Genomic DNA, 27,229 nt, shown 5'->3' with positions numbered 1-27,229 from the left:
GCTTCACTTTCAGCTTTATTTCTCATTATTTCGATCATTAAAACTTCTGAAAAATAAGATGAAAATGAGATTAGAATTGGACGACTGATCCACGTGCATCAAAAACATTCACTTTAACATATACGTATGGAGGATGTGTGTTAGTGTGTGTCTGTATGTATGTGTGTGAGGGTCAAGGTGGGACAGACAGGAAATGGCGGACAAGAACAGAACTTCCTGTGTGAGAGGAGAGAGTGCGGCATCTTCTTCCCTGCATGGAGCGTGTGTGTGTGTGTGTGTGTGTTTGTAACTGTCCTTAAGGGGTCCTTGAGTCACAGTCAGAGGGGATGCTTTGACTTCCTGCCACACACACACACACACACACACACACACACACACACACACACACACGGAAGTCCCTTGATAATACGGTAATGTTTAGGATGCCGTGCTAATATTTAATGCTATGTTTCCTGTCATTTTTGGCTCATGTCATGTTGCCATGTCTGCTCCTCATTTATATACAGAACAGAGCACTTTAAAGGAGCATTGCATAAACACATTAATGCTGTAAGAAGAGCACAAGTGACTCCCACTGATTTACTGTAACATGGACAGAAAACCTCCCTAAACCTAATCCAAGATAAGAAAGAACCCCTTGAGAAATAATATGAAGAAATTCATTTTTTTTCTTTAACGTATAGTATCTTCCCTCCATTTTTTCATTAGTTGGAGTTAAACATGTGTTTGTAATTCATAAACTCTCTTGAGTGCATTTATTCAACCCTTGATAAGAATGTTGATGTGTGTTATTTCCTATCAACTCTACTGAGCAGTTTTTATTGTTTTTTTTTTAAAGTTTCATTTACAGACACAGAGGATTTTGCTCCTCTCTGAGCTGAGACACCTTATAGGCATCAAACAGATAAACAGTAATGGAATGTAACTAAGTATATTTACTCAAGTACTGCACTTATAGTATCATTTTAAGGTAATTGTACTTAAGTATAGGTAGAGGCAAATATTGCAGTTTTTTTCACTCCGCTACATTTCCTTGATAACTTTAGTTACTAGTTACTTTGCACATTACATGCTGGATCAGAGCCAATGTTGTGCATTTTTTAATGATTTTATTGGCAATCGGACAAAAAACACAGATGGCTGTAATAAGAAAAATGCTGAAAATCGAAACAGATTATCGGCCAGGCCAATAATCAGTGGACCCATCTTGTACATGCATACTTGAAAGTATATGTATAATTTTTACTTGAGCTTTTGATAATTAAATACACTTACGGCTTTGAAAATTAATTCTGATACACCCGCCTGATGCCCCCAAAACGCTGTGAAAGTTCCCCTATGGTAGATAAAACATGATGAAGTGCCCTCTCTCTGCCTCTCAAACATCCTGAATCCACTGGATATCTGATCCTTTGATAGTTTTACTCAAGTACTATTTGTGTGGGTGACTTTCACTTTTACCAAAGTAATATCTAACTTTAGCTTTTTTTGCTTCCTACATTACTGGTAACATTAAGGTTGTGCAATGTGAATCTCATGACTTGCAGATTAGAAAAATCATTTCTGACAGACTCCTTGTGCGAGCAATGGGAGTGTACTCTAATTTCATTAAAATAGTTAATTATACAATGACCTTTTCAAATCTCTCCTCATTATCGAGTTAGTATTTTGGTTTCTCAGAAAAGATATGTTGGAGAGTGGAAAACACAAAGTCTCAAAATATAACTCTACTATTTAACTGTTAAATGGTTGTTATTCTCACAGCTGAATCAAGGAAAATCTGTGTTATATCCAATAACCTTTCCAGTTTCTTCCAACACACACAAAGCAGAGCAAAAAAAGTTGAGTAATGACTTTTTTTATTACACTTTTGGACTGTTTATGATGACAGAAAAGCAGTTAAGTACAGATTTTGCAATGCATAACCATCTCAAAACAGCAAAAAAAATATCATAACACCAGTGTTTCCACTTAGTGTATTTACAGGACTCACGGAGGACTCCATGTTGCAATCCGTGTGATTATGAAAACAACTTGTGAATCTGAAGGACTTTGTTTTGCAGAGTCACACATTTAACAGGCATCCTTTTTACATCTTTATTCTGTTGATCGGATCTGGCTCGCCTATGAACTATGAGCCAGTGATGCATAAAGCACCCAAGATGGAGGCGGATGATTTCCCAATTTGTGCTCATGGAGGGCAAACAGTCTCACTATGTACAGTAGATTCACAGTAACAGCACAGAGACACGCGGAGAAGGAGGGAAACAAACTGCAAATATTTCAATTCTGTGGCTCAAACTGGGTGAATACAGCCTCACTCATTAACACACAGTGAACATTTCTTATCATATGGGAACCCAAATTTAGTTAGTTTCATCAACAACTCTCACTTATAACAACCACAAATATGGTCCTGACGTGAAGTATATATACATACTGGCATATAGCTACAGTAAATCAGACAGATTACATTTATTACATGTATACAATTTAAACACATGAAATGGAAACACTTGAAAAATGTGTCAATTAGTGTTGTGTTATCGTCACAAAATAAGCTGTGTTAGATTAGATAACTTTCAGAAGGTGAACAATAACTGATTCACCAGTTTTCAATTAATAATCCACTGAAATACTCCCGACTCAGCGGCCCGTGGAAGTTGAACGCTTAGGACGTAATACATATATGTTACAAATAATAACACTGATACATGTGGTCAGATGCGTACATACAATAGTCAGGATGTGCCCACACAGAACTGTGAACGTCTGCGCGTTTAACATTCAATACAGTCCTTACAATACATTTATACTGAGAGTGTCAGCACACATACAGTATGTGTCCGAACAATACCCGAATATAGAGTTTCATATTAGAGTCACAGTATTTCCAAACGTGTTAATGATATTTTAAAAATCATCAGCCTTTTCTCCGTCAACGCAGCGGGTTAATCCAGGTGCTACAATAAGTGATGTCATAAACTCCACCTCACACACACACACACACACACACACACACAAATATCAACATCTGCATATCACGTTCACAATTTTAAAAAGTGGATGTCGGCCATTTTCTTTTTATGATAATATCAGGTGTGTGACAAAATGTGAACTGCGCCACACGTTCCATCCTCTCCACCGGTCAGTAACCAGGCTTGTGTTCACTTTCTCTGTGTGTGATTGCGTGTGTGCTTCTACACGTTTGTATGTGTGTATTCTCAGGCCACTTGTCAGGAAGTCTTTGTAGCTGTTTATAATGTGTCGCCATGAAACAAAAGCCAAGAATACTCAGCCGTGCCAGCCCAGGAGAGAGGAGAAAAAGAACTGAGGAATGTTCTGGCAGCTGTGTGAAATACTAAAGTCAATAAAATAGTTACTATTATATATAAAGTGTTAATGGGAGTAAGCTGTTTATTTGCATTTTTATGTTCCAGTCTTCCTTCTCCCAAAATCTTTCCAACGAAAGTTTCTTCTTCTCTTATTTTTGTCGTCACTCTCACATTTTCTTCCAGTAGTTTGGATCGACTCACATTTTGTTGTATTCCAGTGTTTCTTTCCTACACTTTTAATTTGTTTTTATTTACTAATCATCTGTCTTAACATCTCTAACATCTGTCCTACCTAAAAACTCCCAATATCTCTACCTTAAATACAAAATAATTCACTGAGCGACTTTATCGCAGACATGTCAAATTCCAGTTTTTCTATCCTGGTAAAAGTCAATTCAGAACTGCAGTAATGTAGCATTTGAAACATTCGCTAAGCATTCATTAAAGGTGCAATATGTAAGAATTGGTCACCTGTCGAATTCATTACCCAAACCTAGAAGAGGACAGCATACCGCCGGAGGAACCGCTGGCTGCTGCTAACTGTAGCTGTCATTAGCTAGTAAGCTCAGTTAACTGTGCAGCTAGGGCTGTCTGGTTAGCATGCTAATGTCAGTAGATATCTCTGCAACACAATACATAGGCGTCTTTGACATAACATCAAAACTGCTGTTTATTCACATCTTTTTTGAATGTTTAAAACTAAAATTCTTGCGTATTGCACCTTTAACTTGATTTTTATGTAAGTGTAACAGAATATTTTGCTCTTGAAGGGAAGGAAACATTGTACGTGTGGGAGTTGGAAATGTGTTTTTTGCTATAATGCTACAGGAATATTCCTATTTTGATTGGGATATTTTTCTCTGGGTGGAGGAGGGTGGGGTCTACTTACAGGTTTTGGGGGCAGGGAATGGTGTGATCTTGCATTTACTCTGATATTTTCCTCTTGGAAGGAGGCACCAGGTGTGCAGGCAGTTCAGATGGCAGTTCATGTCCCTCCAGTTTCACTTTTATCAGGTGATTGGCCAACGCAAACTCCTCATCATCAAGCATCCCATCCTTATCGATATCTGCCAGCTTCCAGATCTTTCCCAGCACTGTATTGGGCAGTTTTGACTTCACCATCTCCTTCTTGGCGTTGGCTCCCGTCACCTTCCCGTTTACTGGAGATAATGTGTAGAAAATCTCGTCGTAAGCAGGTTTGTCACGCGCGACGACCCACTCGGCTTCGTCAATGCCTTCGCCAGCTCCTTCGCCATACCCGTGACCGAACGGGCCGTCCAGAGTGCCATCGAATGCGCCACCCTTCACAACTGGGTTGGGACGCTGGGTTTCTTCTTGGCGGACCAGGACCATTAAGCCAGCGATGTCATTTGCCAGCATGTCATCCACTGCCTCCAGGAGTTTGGGTTTCAGAGGCTGGAACTTGTTGAGATCCTGGGCTTGGAGTTGGTCCTGGAAGAGAAAATACAGAAAACAAAAACATCTCAAGTTTAGGTCTTACCCAACTAAACCTCTATCTATGAATCTACGTTCCTTTGCTCTGTCCCGTCTACCTGCATCTTCTTCAGATTAGGAAAATCTCCAGGTGATATCTGATGCTCTCTCTCTATGCGTTTGTAAATATCTCCCAAACTGGCAATCAGTTCTTTCTTCTTGTTCTCCTTCCCAAACACTGTGGGCATCTCTTTCTTCAGTGCACTGATGATGTAGGCATGGACCTGCATTGTGAGAGGGAAAGATGCATTTAATAGGAGAGCAAGTCAGCCTCTGGAAGTTAAAGAGTTACTTTTGAAACGGCCTGTTCTTTGTCTCAAGGGGGAGAAAATGCACTTTGAGAAGCAACTTTTGTCAGAAATACAGAAGAAAACAACTGACACATGTATCTGTTTACATGTCGTTATATATCGATGTAGCTCTGCTTGTATCAACGCAATTATGTTTCCACTTCAGAGTGTCCGGGACCGGCTGTTCTGCTGTTCCAGTCATTATGTAACATATGCTCTGGTATTCTGAATTTCGTCCAGAACATGTATGGGCCATTTCCTGTGAATCTTTGTGCATGAGCAAGCCCTTTGAATTCACCACTGGAATGGTGGACCCCGCCGCAGATAGAGAGGTGACTATATATATATATATATATGGAAAAGGGTAAATTCCAGAAATAGTGCCAAAAACTGGGTTTTATATAATGAAAAGTTGAAGGATTGTAACTTTAAACAGTGACCTGTGGTAGTTCAACCGTTGACTCTTCATGAGAAAAAAGTTCACCCATTAGATCTCTTGAGATGCATGTATGTTAATAGGGAGACATGTTGGACGTGCAGTGACCCCTGTTGATTGAATGTTTTTAACTGCATCACTACTAAAACGATTTAAATGGGACCCAAATGCATGTATGATATTTGGATCACAACATACAGGCAAATTCACACAGATATCTGTGCTAACCATCTTTAAAAGCAGCAAAAAATAACATTTCTTTCACAAACAACGAAGGATATACTCATTAAATCACCTTAAGATAAAGGATCAACAAAGCTAACACGTTCTTTGTGTTTTATCATTGTTCAGTTCTCACCGTTCATGATAAGATGATATGAATTTTTGAATAAATGAACAGAGAAGCAACAGACTGTTTCAACTCCGGTGTCTGGGGACACCAAACATTCCTTTAACCAGATTAGTCATACAGTGAATCTCTCACATTACCTTTGTTGACATTTGTTTTTAATATTCCTCAGAAAAGGGACGGGAAAACCCATATTTGTTTTGTTGCTGTGGCGACTTGTGCGAGTGTTTCCCTGAATCCATCTTTCGTCCTTGATGCTCATCACACGCACACCCTATCAGCTATCAAACAGGAAAACTGCGCTCAACTCTCAGTTTGATAAATCTGGGTGTGTGTTTGAGTGTGTGCACGGGTGCATCCTCTTTGTTTCCGCGAACTAGAGCAGACAGTCGCCGCTCATACCTGACTTCCTGTCCAGAGAGGAAACAGGAAACAATTCCCTCAGAGGAGAACGCAGCCTAGAGAATTTGTCTGGTTGTATTGGGTCTGTGACAGTGACAAGTTTATTTTGTCAAGGTTAGCAGCTGGACGGGGCAGGGAGGGGGAGTGAGTGATGGGAAGCATAAATAGGAAACACACACCTGGAAAATAACTGTAAATAAGTTGATGTTTGGGATTAAACAGTAATAATAATAGTTTAATGGAATACTAAATTGATAATCCTTCTATAGAGGTAAGAAATGTTGTTTGCAGCTATACAACAGTGCTTTTAACATCCACATCCACTATTAACAACACCTCCAGACCAAGAATCCCCTCTTTCACTTGTACCTTACCTTGGCTAGTCTTGCCCTCTTGATCAGATCGTTGAGTTTTCTAAGCGCTGCATTTCTGGGTAAAGACTGAATATCTTTAAATAAATCCTGCTCCTCTGCTTCAAACAGCTTCCTGTTGTCTGGAATCAACAGAGGGTGGGACCAGAAGGAACCGATGTAGACGCGGATCACCTGTCAGGGTGAAGGAGACGGAAATCAACTGTTGGCGAGACTTAAACAAGGTTAAAAAAACAAAAAAACATAAAAAAGGTACAATCCAGTATTTCATTTTTGAAAATGTGAAGATCCAGTGTGTAGGATTTAGTGGCATCTAGTGGCCCTGCAGGGCTCCAGTCTAACTTTTTACACTGGTTGTACTGGTGCGCCTCTCTTTTGCATTTAGGTGTGCCAGTACATAATTTACATGTGCCCAGTTTAATTTAATTACTTTAACACATTATGTAAATGATTGTAAACTGGAATAAAGGTGCAGATAAATGTTCTTTCTCTCTTCTTTCTTCATTTAAATCACAACACACAAAAAAACAAATGTTTAAAGTACTTGACAAACTAAAATAAATAAATCCACCTCAAATATTACTGCTGTACCACAATAAATTGGTATAAAAGTTTAAACTTAGTTTTAAAACTACACACCACAGAGCTGACTCTAAAATATGGAGGTTTGGCAGAGTATTCATTTCATAATGTTTAAACCAACTCCAAGAGAACTTGTACAAAAGAGAAAAATATAAACATCTCTCCTGAAACTAAAAGTCAAATTTTCCTCAGTACTGGTCGCCAATTCATAAAGATGATATCAAGGCATGAAGAGAGGAGCATTTTATCCACAACAAGCCTCAGAACAAAGAGTGCGGGGCTGAAACCTTGCCAATAAAGCCTGAGGGAGCTGTGATTCCAGCGTTCAGGTATCTTTAAAACTGAATTTTCATTGATATCCTTATTCAGCATTGTGCCGACTGCTCTGAGACTATCTCAGTTTCCCCCCAATCAAACAGCTGGAAAGCTTGGAGCCCAAACTCCAGGCTTTGACTTTGAACTATACCTCAGGAGTGTTGACTATTTTCCCCAGGGACCACATCAGTGCACCATACACTCTCATCAGCTGCTGGGTCTCTATCTGGTCAGCCTTGTTCAGCACAACCCTACAAATAAATCAGCACAAGAGAAACATGTTGATTAGTGTTAAAGAAAGAGTGGCTGACAGTAGTGCTGCATAAACATCCATCGATGTTGATATGCATGTACAAAAAGATCAACTATTCCTGTCTCTTCTGTCTGAGCAACCCTACAGTACCTGATCTTGTCCTCATGGTTCTTCAGGGCCTTTATCACCTCGGAGAACTCATCAGAGATGTCCAGTTTGTGTGCGTCAAACAGTAATATGATCCTGTCCACTCTCTCTGCAAACCACTCCAAGACAGCCGCAAAGTCATAGCCTGAGAGGAGGACAAGGAGGGGGAGAAGGGGATATTGTGAAATTAAGATTTCAGATGAAGGACAGGGGAGGTTTGGATAAAAAGAGAGTCAATTGTGCATCAGTTTACTTCCTGTTTCTTTGCTCCCATCCCATACCAGTGTGAAAATATCATTAAACAGAGGCATTTGAATTGGTGGTAAACATAAGTCTTTATGGTGATGAGCAACACAATCCATGTCTACAATCCATGACCTGAGCCATGAAACTCGACTGTGATGTTGCAATATTCCCATGAGAAAAACCATTACAATGGCTTCAAGTAATAGAGGAGGCAACAAGAAGGACGCCCATATTACAACACGCTGAGAGGAAAGAATGTCTGTTTACAGATGGAGGCAGTACAGCCAGGGTTCAACTAAAAGGCTTTTTAGGACTAAATAATGAGGGGGGAAACCAAAAATATTGATATTTTATAAGCATGTTTGGCTCCGATTTATTTTTAAAAATTGGCATCAATAATGAACAGGTTTAGAGGCAAAAGTTCAACGCAATCATGGCCTTTTAAATGAATGAACAGAGTAATGAATGCGTGAATGAATAAATCAGTGGTTTAGTCTGTCAGCAGGACTACATCACTGCCTCCTTCGACTTTCTATCCTACTCAAGGACAAAACTTACCTGCAGAAATTCCACAGTATATGAGAGGAGAACAAAGAACAAAGGACAGGACGAAGGATTAGTGAGCTAAGATTTCCAACCAAAACTGAAGGACGCAGCAGAGACGCGGCGGTGAACCTGTTACAGCTGAAGTTATGGGATAGCAACTAGGAGGCATTTGCTGTCAATTGTTAGAAGCTTTGTTATAAAAGTGAAGGTCAAACAGATTTTCTGAAGAGCGACGTTCGTTAAAAAACACTCTCTAAATTCAATATAAACATTTTTCACACTGATTCACCCTCATTGCTTCCAGAGAAGCAACCTGCTATTGCTACTGTACTGTGACTGCCCTGCTGCTCCTCCCAGTAGACCAATAGTTTATAGAATAGTGAATGACTTCTACAATGCCTATGTTTATTTGTTAAACAAAACTTCCCAAACTCTAGTGTTAGCAAAGTAATGTTGAAATGATGCCACAAAAGCTCCTTTATCAGCAATTATAAAGGTCATCTTTCAGAACCAATGACTGGGATGTGCGCAGTTCAGCGGTTGTAGCAATAAGCATGTAAAACATGGAAACTGGTTTAAGCTATGTCCTGTAGGAGCACAGCTGAGAGGAAACAGGGGACACGCTGCTGCTTGGCCAAAGCTGTGGAGGGTTAAGAGAGATAGATGACTCGATATTTTGAGCTTTAGTGGACAATTCTTCACACAAAGTACTTTTCACATGGTGTGGGGGGGGGAAAAAAGGACTGCAAGTTAAAACCTCCACTATCTGAGGAGCTGAGGTGATTTTACTAACCTTAAAGTCTTACCATTGAAAAATATGATGTTTGTTCTGACAGTGGTGGAAGAGTAAAGGTCAGGGGATCACAAATAAAATCAGGGTAGGTCGTGGACAGAAGTGTTGCTCAAGGGGGAATTTATAATTTGGTGGCAAAGAAGAAAGACCACAAGATCACTTAAACCACCTTCCCGAAAACTATGATTTGTCCTTCTGGGAATCAGGAATATAAACCTCACAGGCAGCTGGAAAGTAAATGTTGAAATATCTAGCTCTGATAGTGTTGGACGGACTAACACAAGGAAAACAGACATTGTAGCTAAAGTTGTCCATGTGAAAAATGTGATTAAATTATCCAATTGGCTTGCAAACAAGGTAAACTCAAGGACAAATACATATTTTTCCCCTCACCATGTGACAAGAGTCTGATGGAGAACATGTAACAGTCCATAAATCCTTCAAAGTATCACTTTAATAAGCCTTTCTGCAGCTGGCTGATGCTCAGCTTCATTATCTACAATACCTCCATAAGGACATCTATGTAGGCAGCTATAGCCTGACAACTCCTCATCTGGACACACACACACAAACACACACAAATACAGACATTGATAAAACAATGCAACAGGGTGAAAGAAACATAATAATGGCAAAGAATGAAAAGAACGAGACACAAACAGACAACATGTGTACAAATGAAACATGAAAGTATATACATGACATGCAATAAGAGATGAATGGAAAAAAGAAAATGAACACACAAACAAAAGCTCCACAACACACACACACACACACACACACACACACAAACACACACACTCTCTCTCTGTCCCTAGAGACAACACAGCTGTGCTGACTCAGTAGAGATTGATGTTAGCCTGTATTTTTTTTTATATCCAACCCACAATAGCAGGGTCACACCTCTCTGTGCTGTTTATTTGGTTTGACAGCATTCAGAGGGCAGTCTGACCGAACAAAGACAAAGTAGAGCAGAGATGATGTCCGCCTGTTTCAATCAAATTAATCATACTTGTAAACCGACATCTGAAGTTCAGCTGGTGCTGACAGAGTGTTCAAGGCAACAACAAGGTTCTCATGACAAACATTAATCCAGACCCAACCCTGCTATGAAGTAATGTGCTGAACTCAATGACCAGAACATGCTCATTGTTCTTATTTAGCTTTTGGAACTTCATAAGTATGTTTATACATTTCATAATGTCAACACTTGTTTTTCATTATATAGTGCTTCTGCAACTTTTTGTGCAACAGATGCAGAGGAAATACTGCCAGATATATATGGAAAAATGACATAATCACATCATTATGCAATCATTACATCATCATGAAAAACGGAGGTTAAAATTCTAATGATCACTTCGCCCTTAGAAAACTGAACCGACACCAGATCAGAATCTGTTTTGACTGCCAATAACTCTACTTACAAATTAAATAACCCAAGTTTACGACTGATTTTTATTTCATATTGATCTGAATGCTGTCAGGCCCATTTGAGGCTGAGCAATAATCCATTAATCATTTTATACTGATGAAAACACTATTACAAACTAGAAGCCAGCATTAATACATGCATCCCTACTATGTAATAATTCAATTTCAAGGTAATTTCCCAATTACCCAACTTCTTTTTCGTGATACCCTGAGGTGTTATTGATACCAAGTGTACTGTGATGACAGTCAATATTACAAATGTCAACAATGTTTTGTTAAAGAGAAACAATCCATGTGGGAGTCACTCAGCATAAGAAATTGTGCAAATGTACTTCTTTCAACAGAGAACAAACTAAAGCAGGGAATGGATGGGAAGAAGAAAGAAATTCAAAGACGGACGGCGACAGAGGGAGTGAGTGAATGTGGGAAAGACTAAATTACAGTTGTCTTTAATTATCCCAGCTCTTTTGTTCATGTTAGCGGTTGGTATGGCAATGCCAGCTTTCAGCTCTGGGAATGCCAGCCGTGCTGGACACACATCAAACTGTAAGAAAGCCTTTCACACCTAAACTTCTCTTCACACTGTGGTTTCTGCATTCAGTTCAACGCTGCGGCTGGGCTCTGTCCACTGCTGGTTCACTCATTTCATAGATAAGAAGTATAATCTTTCTGTCTCAATGTTTTTCTCACAAAAAAATGGTCAGTTTAGTAAATTCCCATGAGCTGACCTCAGATAAGCAGTGGTGGATAAGTTAACAGAAACATGCAATGGATGGTAAAGGCAGAATGGACAAGATGGAAGAAAGTTAGTTATCGATGTTGTGTATTGTTGTTCAGTTACAGGGGTACAAAGTCCAGCAGAGGAAAGAAGAAAAAACAATAACTTTAAAAGGTGCACTATGTGACCCTTCTTAGTAGCCTCCTTTCTAGCTTCATACAGTGTTCTGGGGACCTTATTTCCCTCTGAGAACAGCTTGTTTATTCAGTTATGGAAAGATAAATATTACCTTTCTGGTCTTTCACAAAACTACATAGTGCACCTTTAAAGTTACAAGGTAAGGAAACAGTTAGCTACATAGAAACCACAAAGTTACCTTTGACAATGCGGTTAACACACAAACAAGCATTATCTGACATCGCTCTCTGAGAGCAGATGGAGGTTTGGGACTACTAAACGCATGATGCAAACCCTGTTTTATATTTGCATTTTATGCTTCCTATGTTACACTACATGTATCACTATGTATCATAAATCACTTCCTGCCCTCCATCTGCAGTTTATTGGACAGATGGGGGACATTTATTACAAGTCATAAAAAATATCTGTATTTCCCCCTTTCTCTGCAATAAATGCACACCTGCACTACTGTAAGAAACATCTGGTATGTTTTTTAGACATCAATTTATAAGAAGAAATCTGTGTCTGTCCTCCCAATATGATCATAATAAAAATAAGAATGTCTTAATTACCTCAGATGTTTAGTGAACATGATTGATGCATCACATGTCTCTGAAGGTTGGGTTCTAAAATGGTGTCAGAAATGTGCAGGTGGCCTGCAGAGCTGCTGCAGAAGTCCAAGAATTTTGCATCTTGTTTTTAATCAATATAGCCACCATTTCTGTGAAAGTGCGTCATAGTCTCACAAATGTAAAACTCCCAGGTTCAGTACTGAACAGTGCAGTGTTAGAAAATGTTAAGTCGGAACTGTGTGCATGCATGTGTGTGAGAGAGCACGTTCAAAGCTCATCTTTTACTCGCCGCTTCCTGTTCTTTGAAATGAATGAAGCATAATCCTCCTGATAGCTAAAAGCTAAAATAAACACACACACACACACACACACACACACACACGCAAACATCCAAAGGAAATGCTGACATGGTAGTCCAGAGTTCAGTGGGATGAAGGGGGCTGCAGCTAAATGGGCCCTGTGAACGAACACACACACACACACACACACACACACACACACACACACACACACAGAGGAGGATAATAATGTGAGTGTCTTACCTCGACTAATTCTCTGTTTCTCTCCAGACAGAATCCCTGGTGTGTCAATCACACTGATGCTTTCCAGCACTGGGTTAGGCAGCTGGGCGCACACAAACCTAGAACACACACACACACACACACACACACGAGCAGAGGAGAGTTAAAAGAAACTGGACAGAAGTGTAAAACGTTTGAATAACAAACATCATCCCACTCCGGTCGTCCCTCGCCCTCCCTCCTCCATCTCTGCAGCTCTCCCCCTCTTCTCCAGCTGTATAAATACTAACAGGTTAGCAGTCGTCCTCACTCTGAACCCCCCTAATCCCCTCTGACAGTCAGCGTTTCTTCTGTCTCCCTTCAGCAGTGGTGGGCCCTCGCAGCCAGGACACTACTGCAAGAGCAAGAGTTTTTGGCATTTTTCCTTTTCCAGAAGGATGACTCTGCAAAGATGACTGGCTGTCTCTCTCTCTCTCTCCCTCACACTCACACAGCCAGCCATTAGAAGAGAAAAGCCTGACCAGTGAGCAGAGGGAAATTCAATCACACAGGAATGTAGAGCTGTGGTGTGGATTCTCACCAGCACTCTCACCCTCTCTTTCTTCTCCACACTTTCCCCTCTACATCCACATACTTCACCTTGGTACACCACTTTGTATTTTCATAACACACACCCCCCCCAATAGACATCTGACAGCATCTGCCATCAGTGCACTTTATCTAGCACTCTCTCAGGGTGTGTGTTTTGCGCTTTTACCTGTTGAGGAATGCGTTCCCGAACGCGTTCAGCTTTCTGAAAGGCTTCTTGGGGTCTACCACCAAAGCGTTGCCGGGGATGACTCCTTCCGTGTCGCCGTGCATCACCGCGATGAAGGAATCCGTGGTGGGTTCAGGGCCGATTCGCATCCCAGGAAAGTCCTGCTCCAACAGGTACCTGCAGGGGAGATAGTGCGACGTAGCCTTAAAGAAAACAAGCCGAGATATGACATGTTTTTCATCAGCTACATGCTGTCTAAGAATAGATCGACCGTACATACAGTTAATCCTTACAGATGATGCTATCTGAGACAATGAACAATGGTGTAGAGGGCGGTGTGTAGCTAGCATACTGTAAAATGAAATTACAAGAGATTCATTCGACTTTATAAGACATTAGCAGTCAGTACGAGTCCCACTTTTTTTTAAGAATTTGTCTTGGAGGATAATTATGGCATTGTAAATGCATTAAGCATTCAAGCTAGAGAATGTTTACCAACCACTTCCCCATCTGCTTAGTTCCATCATTCTTATGAGTTGACTGAATCTTGACAGTCAGCTGTAAGTAGCAGGGCAGATGTGTGTTACCTCCGCAGTCTCTAGTTTGTAAACGAGTGCTGCAAGGCCTTTTCAAAGCGATTATGCTGAGAGGAAATTGGTCTGGATGGTAGGACACCGTTCAAAAAAATCATCAGAAAACAGGTCTGCCTTGAATTAGAAGCTGCTGGAACAAAGATTAGGGGAGTTTTACGTCATCATAGACAGGATGACTGCCGAGCAAAAGAGCTCCAAAAATGAGCAGCATAACATTTGATTTAAGTTTGTTTTATGTAAGAGAGTTGAGGTGGAGTTTGTTTTGCCAGAAGTGGACTTAAAGGATGAAAAATCTGGTTGTAGGGGAAATAGCGAGGTATTCAACCCCACAAGCAACAGCATCACACTCTTTTACTGACATGCTGCAAACTGAAATCACCTGCATCTTTGTTATTTATGTTGTGTTGTGTTGTGTTGTGTTGTGTTGGTGCATTATCCCAATTGTTTCAAACAATGTTAAAACCCAGAGAAAGTCTAATAAAAGTAAAGGAACGTTTCATTAGGCTCACCTGCCGCTACTTCCGGGATAGGGAAGTCAGTGAACAAGACTGAGTTTAAGGTGAGAAAACTTTAAAACATTAATCGTCTGTGAACATTCGTGTCTGAGTCACGTCAGATAGATTTTCAGCAGCAGTGGTGGTTGTTTAATGGCGTGTTCACTACCAGCAAAACGAGTTTCACCGCAGAATCATTTGTGTTCATTCGCCTTGCTCATGCAGTGTTTATCCACCGCCAATAGACTGATTACTTTACTCCATTAGCCCTCGGCTATTGTTAGCCAGCAATGGCACACAAGGAGATTGTGTGTGTGTGTGTTTATATTTAGCTCAAGGTGACATAAATGCAGACATCGCTGCTGCAGTCAGGTTGATAGGTTGATAGGTTGATAGGAGTGAAGATAAATCCACTTTTTAATCCCAAAAGTTAAAAAATAATCTGAGCTCTCCTCCCGTCTGTGAACTGCTCCAGATCAGAACAGAACCCACCTCTGAGCAAGCGGCTCCTCCCCAGAAAACACTCGGCGAAAATGACATATTGTATGTTTGAATAAATGTTTCTCAGTATAACCGTAAACTGTAAATCTTAAATGCTCTTAAGGGACAAATTACCATAAACACATAATAAGGCTAAAATAAAACTTGGATTCAGGTTCAGCTTGGATTTGGTTGACTTCTATCAGTGTGGTCAAGAAGAATGGTCAAATATGCTATGCTTGCCAGATGCTTACTGATGATGAGAAACAGCTGACCGGGGTGAAAGGTTAAGGAGGACACCAAACATTAAATTTTATGTATGTACGGCTTTGACAGGAAAAACTTTTTGAGGGAACCTACAATAAAAAAAAATCCCAAAGAAACAACACATATGTTTTTGGGTGTGAAAGTGCAGATTTCTCATCTGATAATCGGTGACATCACACGTGATACAAATGAGGATTAGTGGGTCTTTTCTGTTGAGTTTCACAACTCCAACGATGTGAAGGCAGCCCATGAAAAAGACATTTAGGCAAAAAGATTTACAGCTTAAAAGGACCATAAATTTCAAGTGCGGGATGTGAATGCATTTTAAAGTGCTCCCAGATGTAAGCACGGTTCACTTATACATCTTCTCCTCACACACAAACACACACACACACACACACACACACACACACACACCTTGTCAGAGGAGCTAGCGGTGCCTGGTAGAGCCGTCTCTCTGCAAACATGTCTTTGTAGTTTGATCCCTCCTGTCTGTATGTCTGTGGGAACGTTGTGCGATGCAAATGCACAACCATGTACATCAGGCTGTATGTAAGCTATCTATACTGTGTGTTTCTGTGTGCGTACCAGTCCTGTCACCTTGAAGGAAAACTTTGGTCGTGATTGGCTCTTTCATAGACTTGTGACAGAAGTGGAAAATCTATAAATTTCAGCCCTAAAAATGAAGACAGACTCACGTTACTGATCTCTGAATAGCTGCCAAAGAAGAGAGATTACTGCTCCCTCCTCCAGCATTTCTCATCTTTACATCCAATTTCTCTTCCTTTAAGCTGCCAGACGGATATCAATTTGCTTTCAATCACTCTTATAACTCACATCAAGCTAAATATGTTGCAAATAATCATCATTATCGTAACTTTCAGGCCCTGAGACACTGCGATATGAAGCCCAGTGCAGCAGCACTGACTGATGGTTACTCAGCAGTTTGTACATTCTGCATCTTACTGTCACAATGTCAGCGGTGTGCGGTCAGGCTGCTGACTTGTGGGTGTTGTCATCAGTGAAAGAGTGGAAAAAAGAAAGAAAGCGAGATAGAGAGAGTGTCAGGGACAGAGAGAGGAAGAAGAAGAAGAAGAAGAAGTAGAGATCAGGGATGTCTGCGCTGTCCTGTCTTCTAACAGGAAGTCACTAACAGCATCCTCTCTCTGGCTTTCAAAGGCTTACCCCACTAATTACCTACTATGCTCTGAGAGTGTGTGAGTGTTTGTGTGAGAGGGACAAGTCGTTAGTAGCTGCCCCGCAGTTCAAAAGAGGCCCAACACCCAACTGCTAATGCCTCCCGCTGTCACACACACACAGATATACTCCAGGTCATAAGCTGCTCTTCATACAACATTATCTTACAAGGAAACACTGCTTTTTTTTTTGCTTAATTCTGAAGTCAAATGTTGTGTTTGGCTTACAGACCTGATTCCAACCTCCTCAGCTGAAAACAAGAAGATGGTTTATGAACACTGATTGATGTGAAAGATATCCATTTATAAGTTTAACCATCTATAACGTATATATGATTTAAGTTTGTTGGCTGTCATATAAACTTTTTCTTACTGGATTTAATAAAGCTCGCAGAGGTGTGGCTGCTAGAAGTTCTCCTCTGGGTGTTTTTGTGTGTGTGATGGATGACCTTTTAGCTATTCTTCCTCTTTTCACACTGATGTGTGTGTTTTGTGATTGTTTTCTATCCTGTTGCACTGTGTTCACTGCCTGAACACGACAAGAGTCAGTTTGGGTGTGTCAACCTCTCCCGTCCTATCTTTTCTGGTGGCCCCCTGCCTCATTCATTCCCCCCTCTCTCTACATATGAAGCTCTTCATGTGCATGTGCCGTATTTCTCACCGTATGAAGCTCGTCTTGCCAGTGGAGTACTGGCCCACCAGTAAGACCATGGGCTTGTTGTCAAAGTCAGCATCCTCCAGCGCCGGAGAGTGGAACTCGTGGAACTTGTAGCTCTCCTCCAGCGGCAGGAGTTTGGTTTTGTAGAGCTTCTTAAGTCCATCGCTGACCGTCTGAAAGACTTCTGGCTCCTTCTTCCTCCTGTCGTCGGTTCCAAGCCAGCTGAACATCTTTGCTGGTTTGCTTATTTTTTATTTTTTTAGACTAGTAAAGCCTCCAGTGGGTGTAACTGGTCAAAGATGTTTAATCTGTCGTTGACTGATTAAAACTGTCTCAAAAAAGTCGTGTGAAAATCTCACCTAATTAAAAACAAACCCTCACAATCCACTTTAAATCCAAACAAAAAAAGATAAGTGCCATATACACACTGAAAAATAATCTATACTGAAGTTTTCTCCAGGTTGTGTTTCTCAAAAATAGATTAAAATCACCTAAAAAGTCTGTTTTGGAAAAATAAAATGCACAAAAATATCTTAAAATCTAAGATATTTGCTCTCACATCAGCCTAAGGAAGAAAATATAGATTTAATAATAGTCAGTGTTTCTGTCCTGCTGCACTGAATGGGTGGTGACTGTTGTTATTGATGCTAATATTGATCGGACCTGATGTTATTTTCAGCCAAGCTTAAAAAGCTATTCTCAGATTTTTTGTCTCTGTTAATGTCTATAACAGAAAACAATCGAAATTTGTTGTGTATTTTATCTGAATTTACCGTAAACGTGCCCCTTCAAATGCACTCTCATCATCCAGTCCATCGAGCCTCCCAACTCCAGGCCACTTGTGCTGCTGGGCCAGAAACCACCGCATTCAATGACTTTGTTGTTGTTGTTGTTGTTTACCAAATCTCTTTCAGTAAACAAACACTGCCCAGAAAAACACACACAAAAAAAAGCCTTAAAAAAGGGGAGCTGTTCACAGGCACAACATCACGGTTACCGCTATTCAATTTGGTCCAGGAGCTAGCGGAGGAATCCCAAAAATGATGCACCGAGCTGCACCAAACCGAGCCGGACCTCCGCACACCGACAATAATTCTGCCGTGTTCGTGTCAAAAAAAAATAAAAGAGCAGCCCAGTTCGGCTAGCGCTACGGGTGGGTTTTTCTGTCACAGCACGGCGCTGAATGTAGCAGCAGCTGATGTCCTGCAGCTCAATTTAAATGCCGAGTCGAGAGGAAACCCGAGCCCGGCGGAAGTGCCCAACGGCTGGCAGTCCGACCCGCCGCGGTCCCGCCCATGATGCTGGAGCTGAAGCCGGGCGGGACGACGCCATGATGGATGAGGAGGGATGGAGGCGCAGCTTCCGCCGAAGCACAGCGCGCCACCTAAAGGTAAATATACAAATGTACAGACGTCTCTTGCTCTGGGGGAATAATACAGCTGATTTTCATACTTATATTTATATTTATTGAAAAATAAGATTAGCAGTTGTTTCCCTAAAACTACAATAACCCTGGTCAATGATGGAAAGTAGCCATATTTAGTTAGCTAACGCTAGCTAATGCAGAACTTACTTGCACCCGAATGTTTCAATTTTGTTAAACTTTCTACTTCTAATTCATTAAAATGCATTTGAAAAATATTACCAGTTTCTTTTTATATTGAAAGTTTAAATTCAAAACATGTTTTAAAAAGGTTATAGATTAATGTAGCCTAGGTAGCATTAGCTTTAATTACCTTAACTTGCTACAACAGGAATATGCTACTTAAACATTCATGCTTTGTTATTATCAATCCATTAATGTCACATAAGCATAACAAGTACTTTTACTTTTGTTACTTATATATATGTATATATTTATTATATATACAACTATGTAGGACTTTCATTTGTTATAAAGTGTTTTGATGTTGTGGTATTGCTATGTTTACTTAAGTAAAATAATATATTTTTCCACCATTCTGGAAATATTGGCTGCCATAATGTACATCTGCCTTCTCTATAGTTAGTACAAAGTGGTGATGTCCTGTATGTACTGTGTGTAGTTTAAAATTACAAATTACACATATTTTCCCAGAGATGTCATGCATGGACCCCAGGTTCAAAAATGTCAAAAAGTACTTTATTCTTTTATACATATTAATATTATAATGTAGTGTTGATCTCTGTAGGGGGGATATAAAATACATTTTCATGATGTTTTGCAGTTTGGCCAGCAGATGTCTCTGTTTTCACCTTGTGGACGAGAAGGTAATCAAAGTGAAAAACAAAGGTCAGCGTCAGCCCATGCACACATTTCCTTATGAGAATATTTTAAAACTGTAGATTCTTCCTGAGAATATATACAATCTAGTATGAGTAAAAAAAAACTTTAGTGAGAAAAGGAAACATTGGTAAAAGAATAAAAACAGAAGAGTTGACAAGTTGATTTTACCATTAGGTTTTATGTTGAATATACAATCATTCTTAAATCATACAAAATTATGACAAAAATATCACTGACTTCTTTCCCAGAGTGAAATAATTTTAACAAAACGGATACAACTACATACACAGCATTATACTTCTCATCAGATTGCACAACCTGAGTTGTGTAATTACATAAATCTGAAACCGAATGTACCTGCAGACTTTCATTAGTCATCTTTACTGTGGCTTTGGATACGTGTGTGTTACCGGTGTACAGGAAGAGGTTGTACAGTAATTCACTGCCAGAAATTCCCAAGGTCAGACCATGAGGAAGCAAAATGCCAGTAGCTACTGTATGGATAATAAAAGATCAACACGTCCTTCATATAACATTTTGAGTGGTAAGGACTTTATGTGAGTAGAATAACAAACAAAAGAGAAGAACAATAAAGAGCAGAATGATTATTACTATTACTACATACCGAAACATAATTTATAAGGCAGTCTTTTGAATAAAAGACTGCCTTATAAAAGTGCAAGTGAAGTGCAAGTGAAAGTATTTACTGTGCTTTAATCAATATATATTTTTAATTAGTATTTATGTTCATTGAATCCACAGTAGTAAATAATGAAGTCTGACAACTTGTAGATGAGACAACGTAAAATATCCTGACAATTTCAGCTCAAGACAAAACAAAAAAAAAGTGGCATACAAAATAGAAAATTAAGACAAACCTTTCGTAAAGAGACACAGATAATATTGAATCATACTGTAGGTCAGGCAGCCTCATTATTTATAGAATCGCCAGTAGAATACCTTGAAAACTGTGTACTGCTGTAAATTGCTAGATTGAGTAGAAAATGTATAAAGAGTAAAGTGCTGTCGTTTTTAATTTCATTATACAGTATAAGAGCACAGTCGCACATCGTATTAATCTAAACACCAGTATTTCCTTCATATATTAAAAAAATGGTGTGGTAGTATGAAACAGATGCTTCAAATACTGAGTGAGGAAAGACAGAATTAATTAAGTTATGAATCAGCCCAATTTACCGCCAACAGACAAACAAATACTGTCCCAGAGTGACTCAACAAGACAAATTTAAGTGCTTCACCTGGGACTAAAACAGGAACCGAGTAAACCAAAACTACCCACACCTACTTCTGCTTGACGTGTTATGAAGTAAACACAGATATTTCAGTAATGGAATACTAACGAACAAAATATTGATAACATACTGCAAAAGTATAAGAAAACACCCAGGTAAAGTGTCTTTATAGGGGCTTTTGCACTACGACTAAATCATAAAGATTTTTTGACCTGTCCACAAAATATTCCACAATTTGTTATTATAAGAATGAATTTGGAAAATCATGTCACAGACACCGATCCACAACAGTCCATGAGTGCTTTGTTTGGGTTGAGAGCTAATGCACTGGTGACCATGGTGTATATGTTTTGCACTTCCACACGGTCTAATCAGTAACAAAACGTTGCTACAAGGTAAGAAGACCTTTGACTTCATATCGAGCACAAATAAATACAGAATACAGTGACTACATCTCAACAGATTTTGCTCAAAGTTAAGGCAAACACTTGAACATGATAATTTCCTTCAAAGTTGATTACAATTTGAAACTGTCAATCTTGCTAATATTAAGAGTAACAATTAAATAATAATAATAATAATAATGAATCAACATTCACAGATACAAAAACAAACCCTACGACAGTAATAAGTGCTCCTTAGAATTTGATAGTGTCACGTGTATTTTATATAAAATTTTCTAAGGATTTACATTTTCATCATGATGTCAAATTTAAGTGCAGAAGATGAGCATTTCTATAATAATGGGGTAAATATATTGATGAATATCATCTACTGGTCCATCGAGATTTGCAAGTTCCATTTGGTGAAAATATCATCTGCCTCCCCTCTTTCCCTCGCTCTCTGTGCCTCTGCCTCTTCCTCTGACCCTTGTCTGACAAACACATTTGCCAACGTCAACTCGCCCTTCATCGCACTCATCTCCTCTCCTCCCACTCTGTTCTCCCTCCCTTTCTCTCCCTGCATCGACCCATCCGACCCTAATACCTGGGTGAACGCCATCGCCATGTCTGGCAACACTAGTTTCCTTGTGTTGGGATCCCAATCAATAAAGATAGTTCCCTCTTCCTCCTCCTCCTCCTCCTGCTCCTCCTCATCTTTCTCAATTTCATCTGCTGTAGCCAGTCTCAGAACACCATAGTGATCTGGTAAGTAATCTGGTTGGTTAGCGTGGGAGGTAGACGTGACTTTGTTGTTCTGAGAGGCATAAGCAGAAAGAAGGGGCACCCCCTCGCTCTCACTTACTTCCTCCACACCTCCATCGCTCTGTCCATCTGCTCTTACTCTCATGTTTCGGTTCGTCTCATCCTCCATTCCTTCCTCCTTCGTTTGCATATTTAGAGTGTGGAAGAGGCAAATTTGTGGGGTTTTGTTTATAAATAAACCTGGAAACTCTCTATCCTCCTTCTCTCTCTCTACCTCTCCCTGAAAAGACAGTGATGGTGCCTGAGTTTGGGTCAGAGGAACTAAACTTTCCTGTGAACATGCCCGCGCCTGTATAAGTGTGCTCATCTCTGTCTGTGCGTGTGTTTGTGAGCGTGTGTGTGCTGACCTCTGCGAGTGGCAGGACTTTTTCTGAGGAGCGTAAACCCCAGTAGAGTCACCGTCCTCAAATCTCCCCTCATAACTGTCTCTTGAGCCGCCATTCTGATGTTCACCTTTCAGACTGTTACCATCTTCTCCACCGTCACGCCTCCGATTTCTGTCATTGATAGGAGCTACGCCAACAAAAGCATAGTCAATGGATACGTCATCCCAGGGTCCCTCAGGTTCTGGGGGTGCTTCGAGCCTCTGGGCGGCGTATCCTGGTGGGGGACCTGCCATAGGTCGCTCCTGCTGTGGGCATGCAGGGTCTGATATGCTGTATATGATGGGGATGACAGGATTCTCAGGGGGGGACGTCACAGGGGGCCACGTCAGAGGGGGCCAATTATAAGAAGACTGGTTCTGGAAGTGAAAACAGTGTGGCATTAAAAAAAATTACCTTTAGCTTCTGAAACATTTTTTTTTTTTAAATAAAGTTGAAAGTGGCATCCCAAGGGTCATTCGCTCACAAGCAAAGATTGGACAACGTTCACTACTTTGTGAAACACATGACTGTGTAAAGGATATTACTACATGTTTGAAAATGATTGCATTCTGTTTTTATTTACATTTACGGAAGCCCTAAAGGGCCATGCATTCATACATTTTATTTCCTCTGTTTTCCCATGATAACGAGTTAATTTCATTTGTTTTCTCGAGATCTCGAGTTATTATCTCGAAATAACAACTGCCGTTTCTGCATTTAACCCATCCCAATTATTAGGAGCAGTGGCAGTCGTTGTGCGGCACCCTGGGTCAAGGACCAACTACAGGAGAAAGTACCTATGTTTTTCATGTGGGTTTCCTCTAGGAGTACCTAGGGGAAATCCCCCATGAAAAACGGTACCCAATGGTACCCATGACCTTCTTGCTATGAGGCCACCATGCTACCCTGGAGAGCTTCCCATATTTTTAAGGATTTACATGCACTCTCTACCCTGATAATCTTTTTTTTTTGTTTTTGTTTTTTATGCCTCCTTGCATACATACTTGTATTTTCATAATACTAGCAGTCAGTGAAGATCTGCACAGTGCTCGCATCTGCTAGTGTAAAAGCAGTTGGTAGAGGATTAAACGTCCAAGTTTTCATTACATTAAGGACAATAATTACACAAAAGGGAGAGCCAGTGTGGGTAAAAGTGTGAATGTGTGTGTTTGCATTACCAGGAATAATGGGCTCTTCTGTCCTTTCCCTGTTAGGTAGTGATGGAGAAGGTAGCCAACCACCACCATAATACATATGCACGCAGATGGGACAACAATACCCACAACCACCCTCTTCAGCTGGTCAATCACAGGGTCTGGAGACGTGAATCAATACAAGGTCACACAAATGCTTAATTATCACAAACACGAACAATAAAAGTGTTCAGTCTCTGACACAAACATCAATCCTTCTTTTGCTTCTGTAGCAGGTTGAGTCACATTCCTTTCTTCCAGTCAAACAGGGAAGGAAATATTTGCTGTCAGTGTGCTTGTACCTGGAGGTGTGGTTATGCAGTTCCACTCTGAGGACTGACACTGGACGGGCATAGAGAGGAATTTTGTCCTGGCAGAGAAGCAGTACTGTGTATTGTAGTCCATCAGGCGATGTTTGTATAGACTGGAGGCCACTGGGAAATGGCTCTACAAACATACACTCATAGATTAGTCAGTGCTATAGGAGAACTTGTGTACTTGATTTAACAGTCTCTCTGTGCAAGAAGGATGAGGCAAGCTATATTTTTACTCACCACCTGGCCGCGATGGGTATTGTGGATGGAGAGGTTGTATCTCATGTGGGGGTAAAGTGTTGCCATGGAAACCACCGGGGTGTGGTTGTTAGGCTGATATCTCATTGGTCCCTTCAGAGTGACAACGGCACTGTTGTTCTCAATTTCAACAGAAACCAGTGGAGGACCAAAGCTAGCTATGGAGATAAGCAAAAATATTTCGGTTTTGAAATATTTGAAATATTTTAGATTGAAATGTTGATTCCAAGTTAATAAAAAATTCAAGTGAGACACAAAGGTGGCAAGAGGCAGACTAATAGTGGATTTTAAAGGCCGATATAATAACGATAGTTTGGACCAAGATAAAGCTGATGCATAAGGAGCAGCAGCTCTACTTCGAACTCCCTCTGGATGTCCGAGCTGGGCAGTCCAGCCACCCTGCATAGAAAACTCGTTTTGGATGCTTGTATCTACGATACATCTACGATGTAGGTCGTGACAATACGGGAGGGTTGGAACGTGCTCAGCTCTCTTTTCACCACAATGGTCTGGTACAACGTCCAAATTACTGCTGACGCCGCACAAAACTCAAAGAAATGAGTGATAAATGATAAACAAATCTGGAACTGAACATCAAACTAACTGAAAAATCTAGATAGGATTGATTTTGAGATTGTCAAATTCCACTATCGGAGCCAAGTTCAATTGGTCGATCTCTAGTATTTTGTTAAAGATCAGATGAAGGGACATCTCAACTGTCTTTTTGTCCAGTTTTCCTGTGTGTCCGTCTCTTCTTATTTATGTCACAGCTAATATTCTTTGACAGAATGTCCCTTTAACTTACTATCCAACTTTGGATCGAATCTCCGTGTCATGACCCACTTGGAGGATGCTCTTCTGCTCACAGCCCGAACCCTGGCAAAATATCCGTGGTCCAGATCCCATGTCTCGTTGCTCAGATCGCACCATCTCCGCACCGTTTCTGTACACCGCCGCACTGCCCTCCAGTGTGCCCGTCTTCCTTTGCTGTCTTGAACGCTGTCCCCGTAGCTGAGAAAGACAAGATCAGAGGATGACTGCCTTTGAAAGCCCGCACAATCTCGGACAACAAGTATCGAGGGAGTGAACTTGAAAATACACTCCTCTCTCCTCGTTCAATCCCCCCTCAAGCAAGAACTTCAGCTTACATAGGCTGTTTGTTAGATCTAGTTACATTATTCTTTTGTTTTCCTTCCTCTCTTATTTCTCTGCTTCTTTGTGTCAGCTGATCCCTTTGAGGCATGCTAAAGAAAGGCTTAAACTCCACAATCTTCACTTACATGGCATACTGCACTGTAAAGTGCGTGTCATCCAGTGTGCCATTTCCTGGAACCCATTGCAGCGTATTCCTTAGATTTACTGAGGAGAAGATGACATTGATGGGGCTGGGAGGAGCGGAGAAGACTGAGGAGGAAAAAAAATAAGTTGAGATTCAGAAGGATATGAGACACATGTTTACTGTAATATGAAAACCATCATGTTTGTTCTGGTTACACAATTCAATCTCGCATGGTGGTTTGCTGGTTAACTTCCTCTTGTGTGTTATTGTACCACAGAAGGACTTGTTATGACATTGTTGTGCTGTGAAACCACTGGCTGCTCTTAAAACACATGAAATATAACCAAAATAATAGAGATTCATTCATAGTATAACGTAGCAGAAAATGGAAATGCTCGAGTAAAGTGCAAGTGCCTCAAAATTGCACTTAAGCACAGCAATTGAGTAAATGTACTTAGATTACATTCCAGACAAAGTTTGATCGTGAGGACCAGGTTGGTAGGTTGCAGACATGTCACGCAATGATTGATTTAACACAAAACTCCACACATGACTCATTAACGTGATTTTAATGGCATATACACACCCAAGAAACAGCTGTGATCCATTGTTGGCACACCATTACGTGGACAAGCTATGTACAGGACTACTTGATGTAATATAAATGAAGTCTTTATTATTGTGTCATTCATACATCCAACTATGTCTACGCCTGTGTGAGCTTAAGACACCACACATTCACTTGTTTGCAAACAGTATTTTCATAATGATTCCAGTGCATGTTGTAATAATAAATCCGTTTGTATGATGGGAACCTACTGAAACATCATAAAGCTTAATGGACCAAGAGAGATGTTCTGTGGTTTCGTGTGGTTGTAATCACATCAGCCCACCACACACACACACACACACACACACACACACACACACACAGGCTTTCAGCGGAATCAGTCGCTCACAGAAACCAAATAGCCCAATAAAAGAGCAGTCCAAACCAAAGTTCATGACAGTCCACATGATCTGCATAAACCATCACTTAGTTTCTTGTGATATTACTAAAAATCAGCCGTCTTTTATATTTTGTGAAAAGCTTACAATTTAGGTTATACCTTAACAGGAAAATCAATAATTAGCAATGACCTGTTGAGATAGGAATGTGAGGTAAAAAAATAACAAAACTCAGAGTACTCATAATGTTACCTGTGCAGTGCAGAGCCACCAGGTTGAGAAGAATGACCAGAGTCCACATCTCTGCACGGGGCGCTCATGTTCTCACAACATTTCTCCGGCAGCTTCTCGGCTCCTCCAGCGGCCTGTCGGCTCTGCAGGCTCGGTCACCTGCTCCGACGGCTCAGCTGTCAGTAGCCCGGTGTTAATCCACACGATAAAACAAAACTAACAAACCCGAAAAAAAAAACAGCTACAAAACAAACACACACATACGTCCAGCCAGAAAGAGTGGATTAAGTCTGTACGGTTGGATAAAGGTGAGTGGCAGCCTGTTGAACCCTAAACGATTTATGGTTCAAGTAAAACGAGCCGTGCGCCAGGTTTCCGTGAATGAGGAAGGAATGTGACCTCGCTCGTTTGTGCACATTACACCTGTGCAGGTGGCGGTGCGCGCGCACGTGCGTGCATCGCTGGAAGAGGTAAACTAGAACAAAATT

General features: G+C 40.6%; 2 protein-coding genes across 2 annotated transcripts; both read right to left on the bottom strand.

Annotated features, from left to right (window-relative positions):
- Nucleotides 1-1,842: 1,842 nt before the first annotated feature.
- On the bottom strand, nucleotides 1,843-18,610 carry ehd3 (EH-domain containing 3). Its single transcript, XM_073492374.1, has 8 exons — nucleotides 17,433-18,610; nucleotides 13,742-13,918; nucleotides 13,006-13,103; nucleotides 7,978-8,119; nucleotides 7,726-7,825; nucleotides 6,681-6,851; nucleotides 4,889-5,053; nucleotides 1,843-4,787 (listed from the first exon to the last, which is right to left on the bottom strand). The coding sequence occupies exons 1-8, from the start codon at nucleotides 17,657-17,659 to the stop codon at nucleotides 4,260-4,262; spliced, it is 1,608 nt and encodes a 535-aa protein (XP_073348475.1). The 5' UTR covers nucleotides 17,660-18,610; the 3' UTR covers nucleotides 1,843-4,259.
- A 1,243-nt stretch (nucleotides 18,611-19,853) lies between these two features.
- Nucleotides 19,854-27,087, bottom strand: il20ra (interleukin 20 receptor, alpha). Its single transcript, XM_073492288.1, has 7 exons — nucleotides 26,763-27,087; nucleotides 25,564-25,687; nucleotides 25,089-25,294; nucleotides 24,266-24,441; nucleotides 24,014-24,158; nucleotides 23,697-23,833; nucleotides 19,854-22,895 (listed from the first exon to the last, which is right to left on the bottom strand). Exons 1-7 carry the CDS (start codon nucleotides 26,809-26,811, stop codon nucleotides 21,720-21,722), a joined length of 2,013 nt encoding a protein of 670 aa, XP_073348389.1. The 5' UTR covers nucleotides 26,812-27,087; the 3' UTR covers nucleotides 19,854-21,719.
- Nucleotides 27,088-27,229: the final 142 nt, after the last annotated feature.

This window comes from Pagrus major, chromosome 22 (genome assembly GCF_040436345.1).
Source record: "Pagrus major chromosome 22, Pma_NU_1.0".
Classification (NCBI taxonomy): Eukaryota; Metazoa; Chordata; class Actinopteri; order Spariformes; family Sparidae; genus Pagrus; species Pagrus major.
The sequence above is the reverse complement of the archived record's forward strand: the minus strand, read 5'-3'. Positions and strand labels throughout refer to the sequence as shown.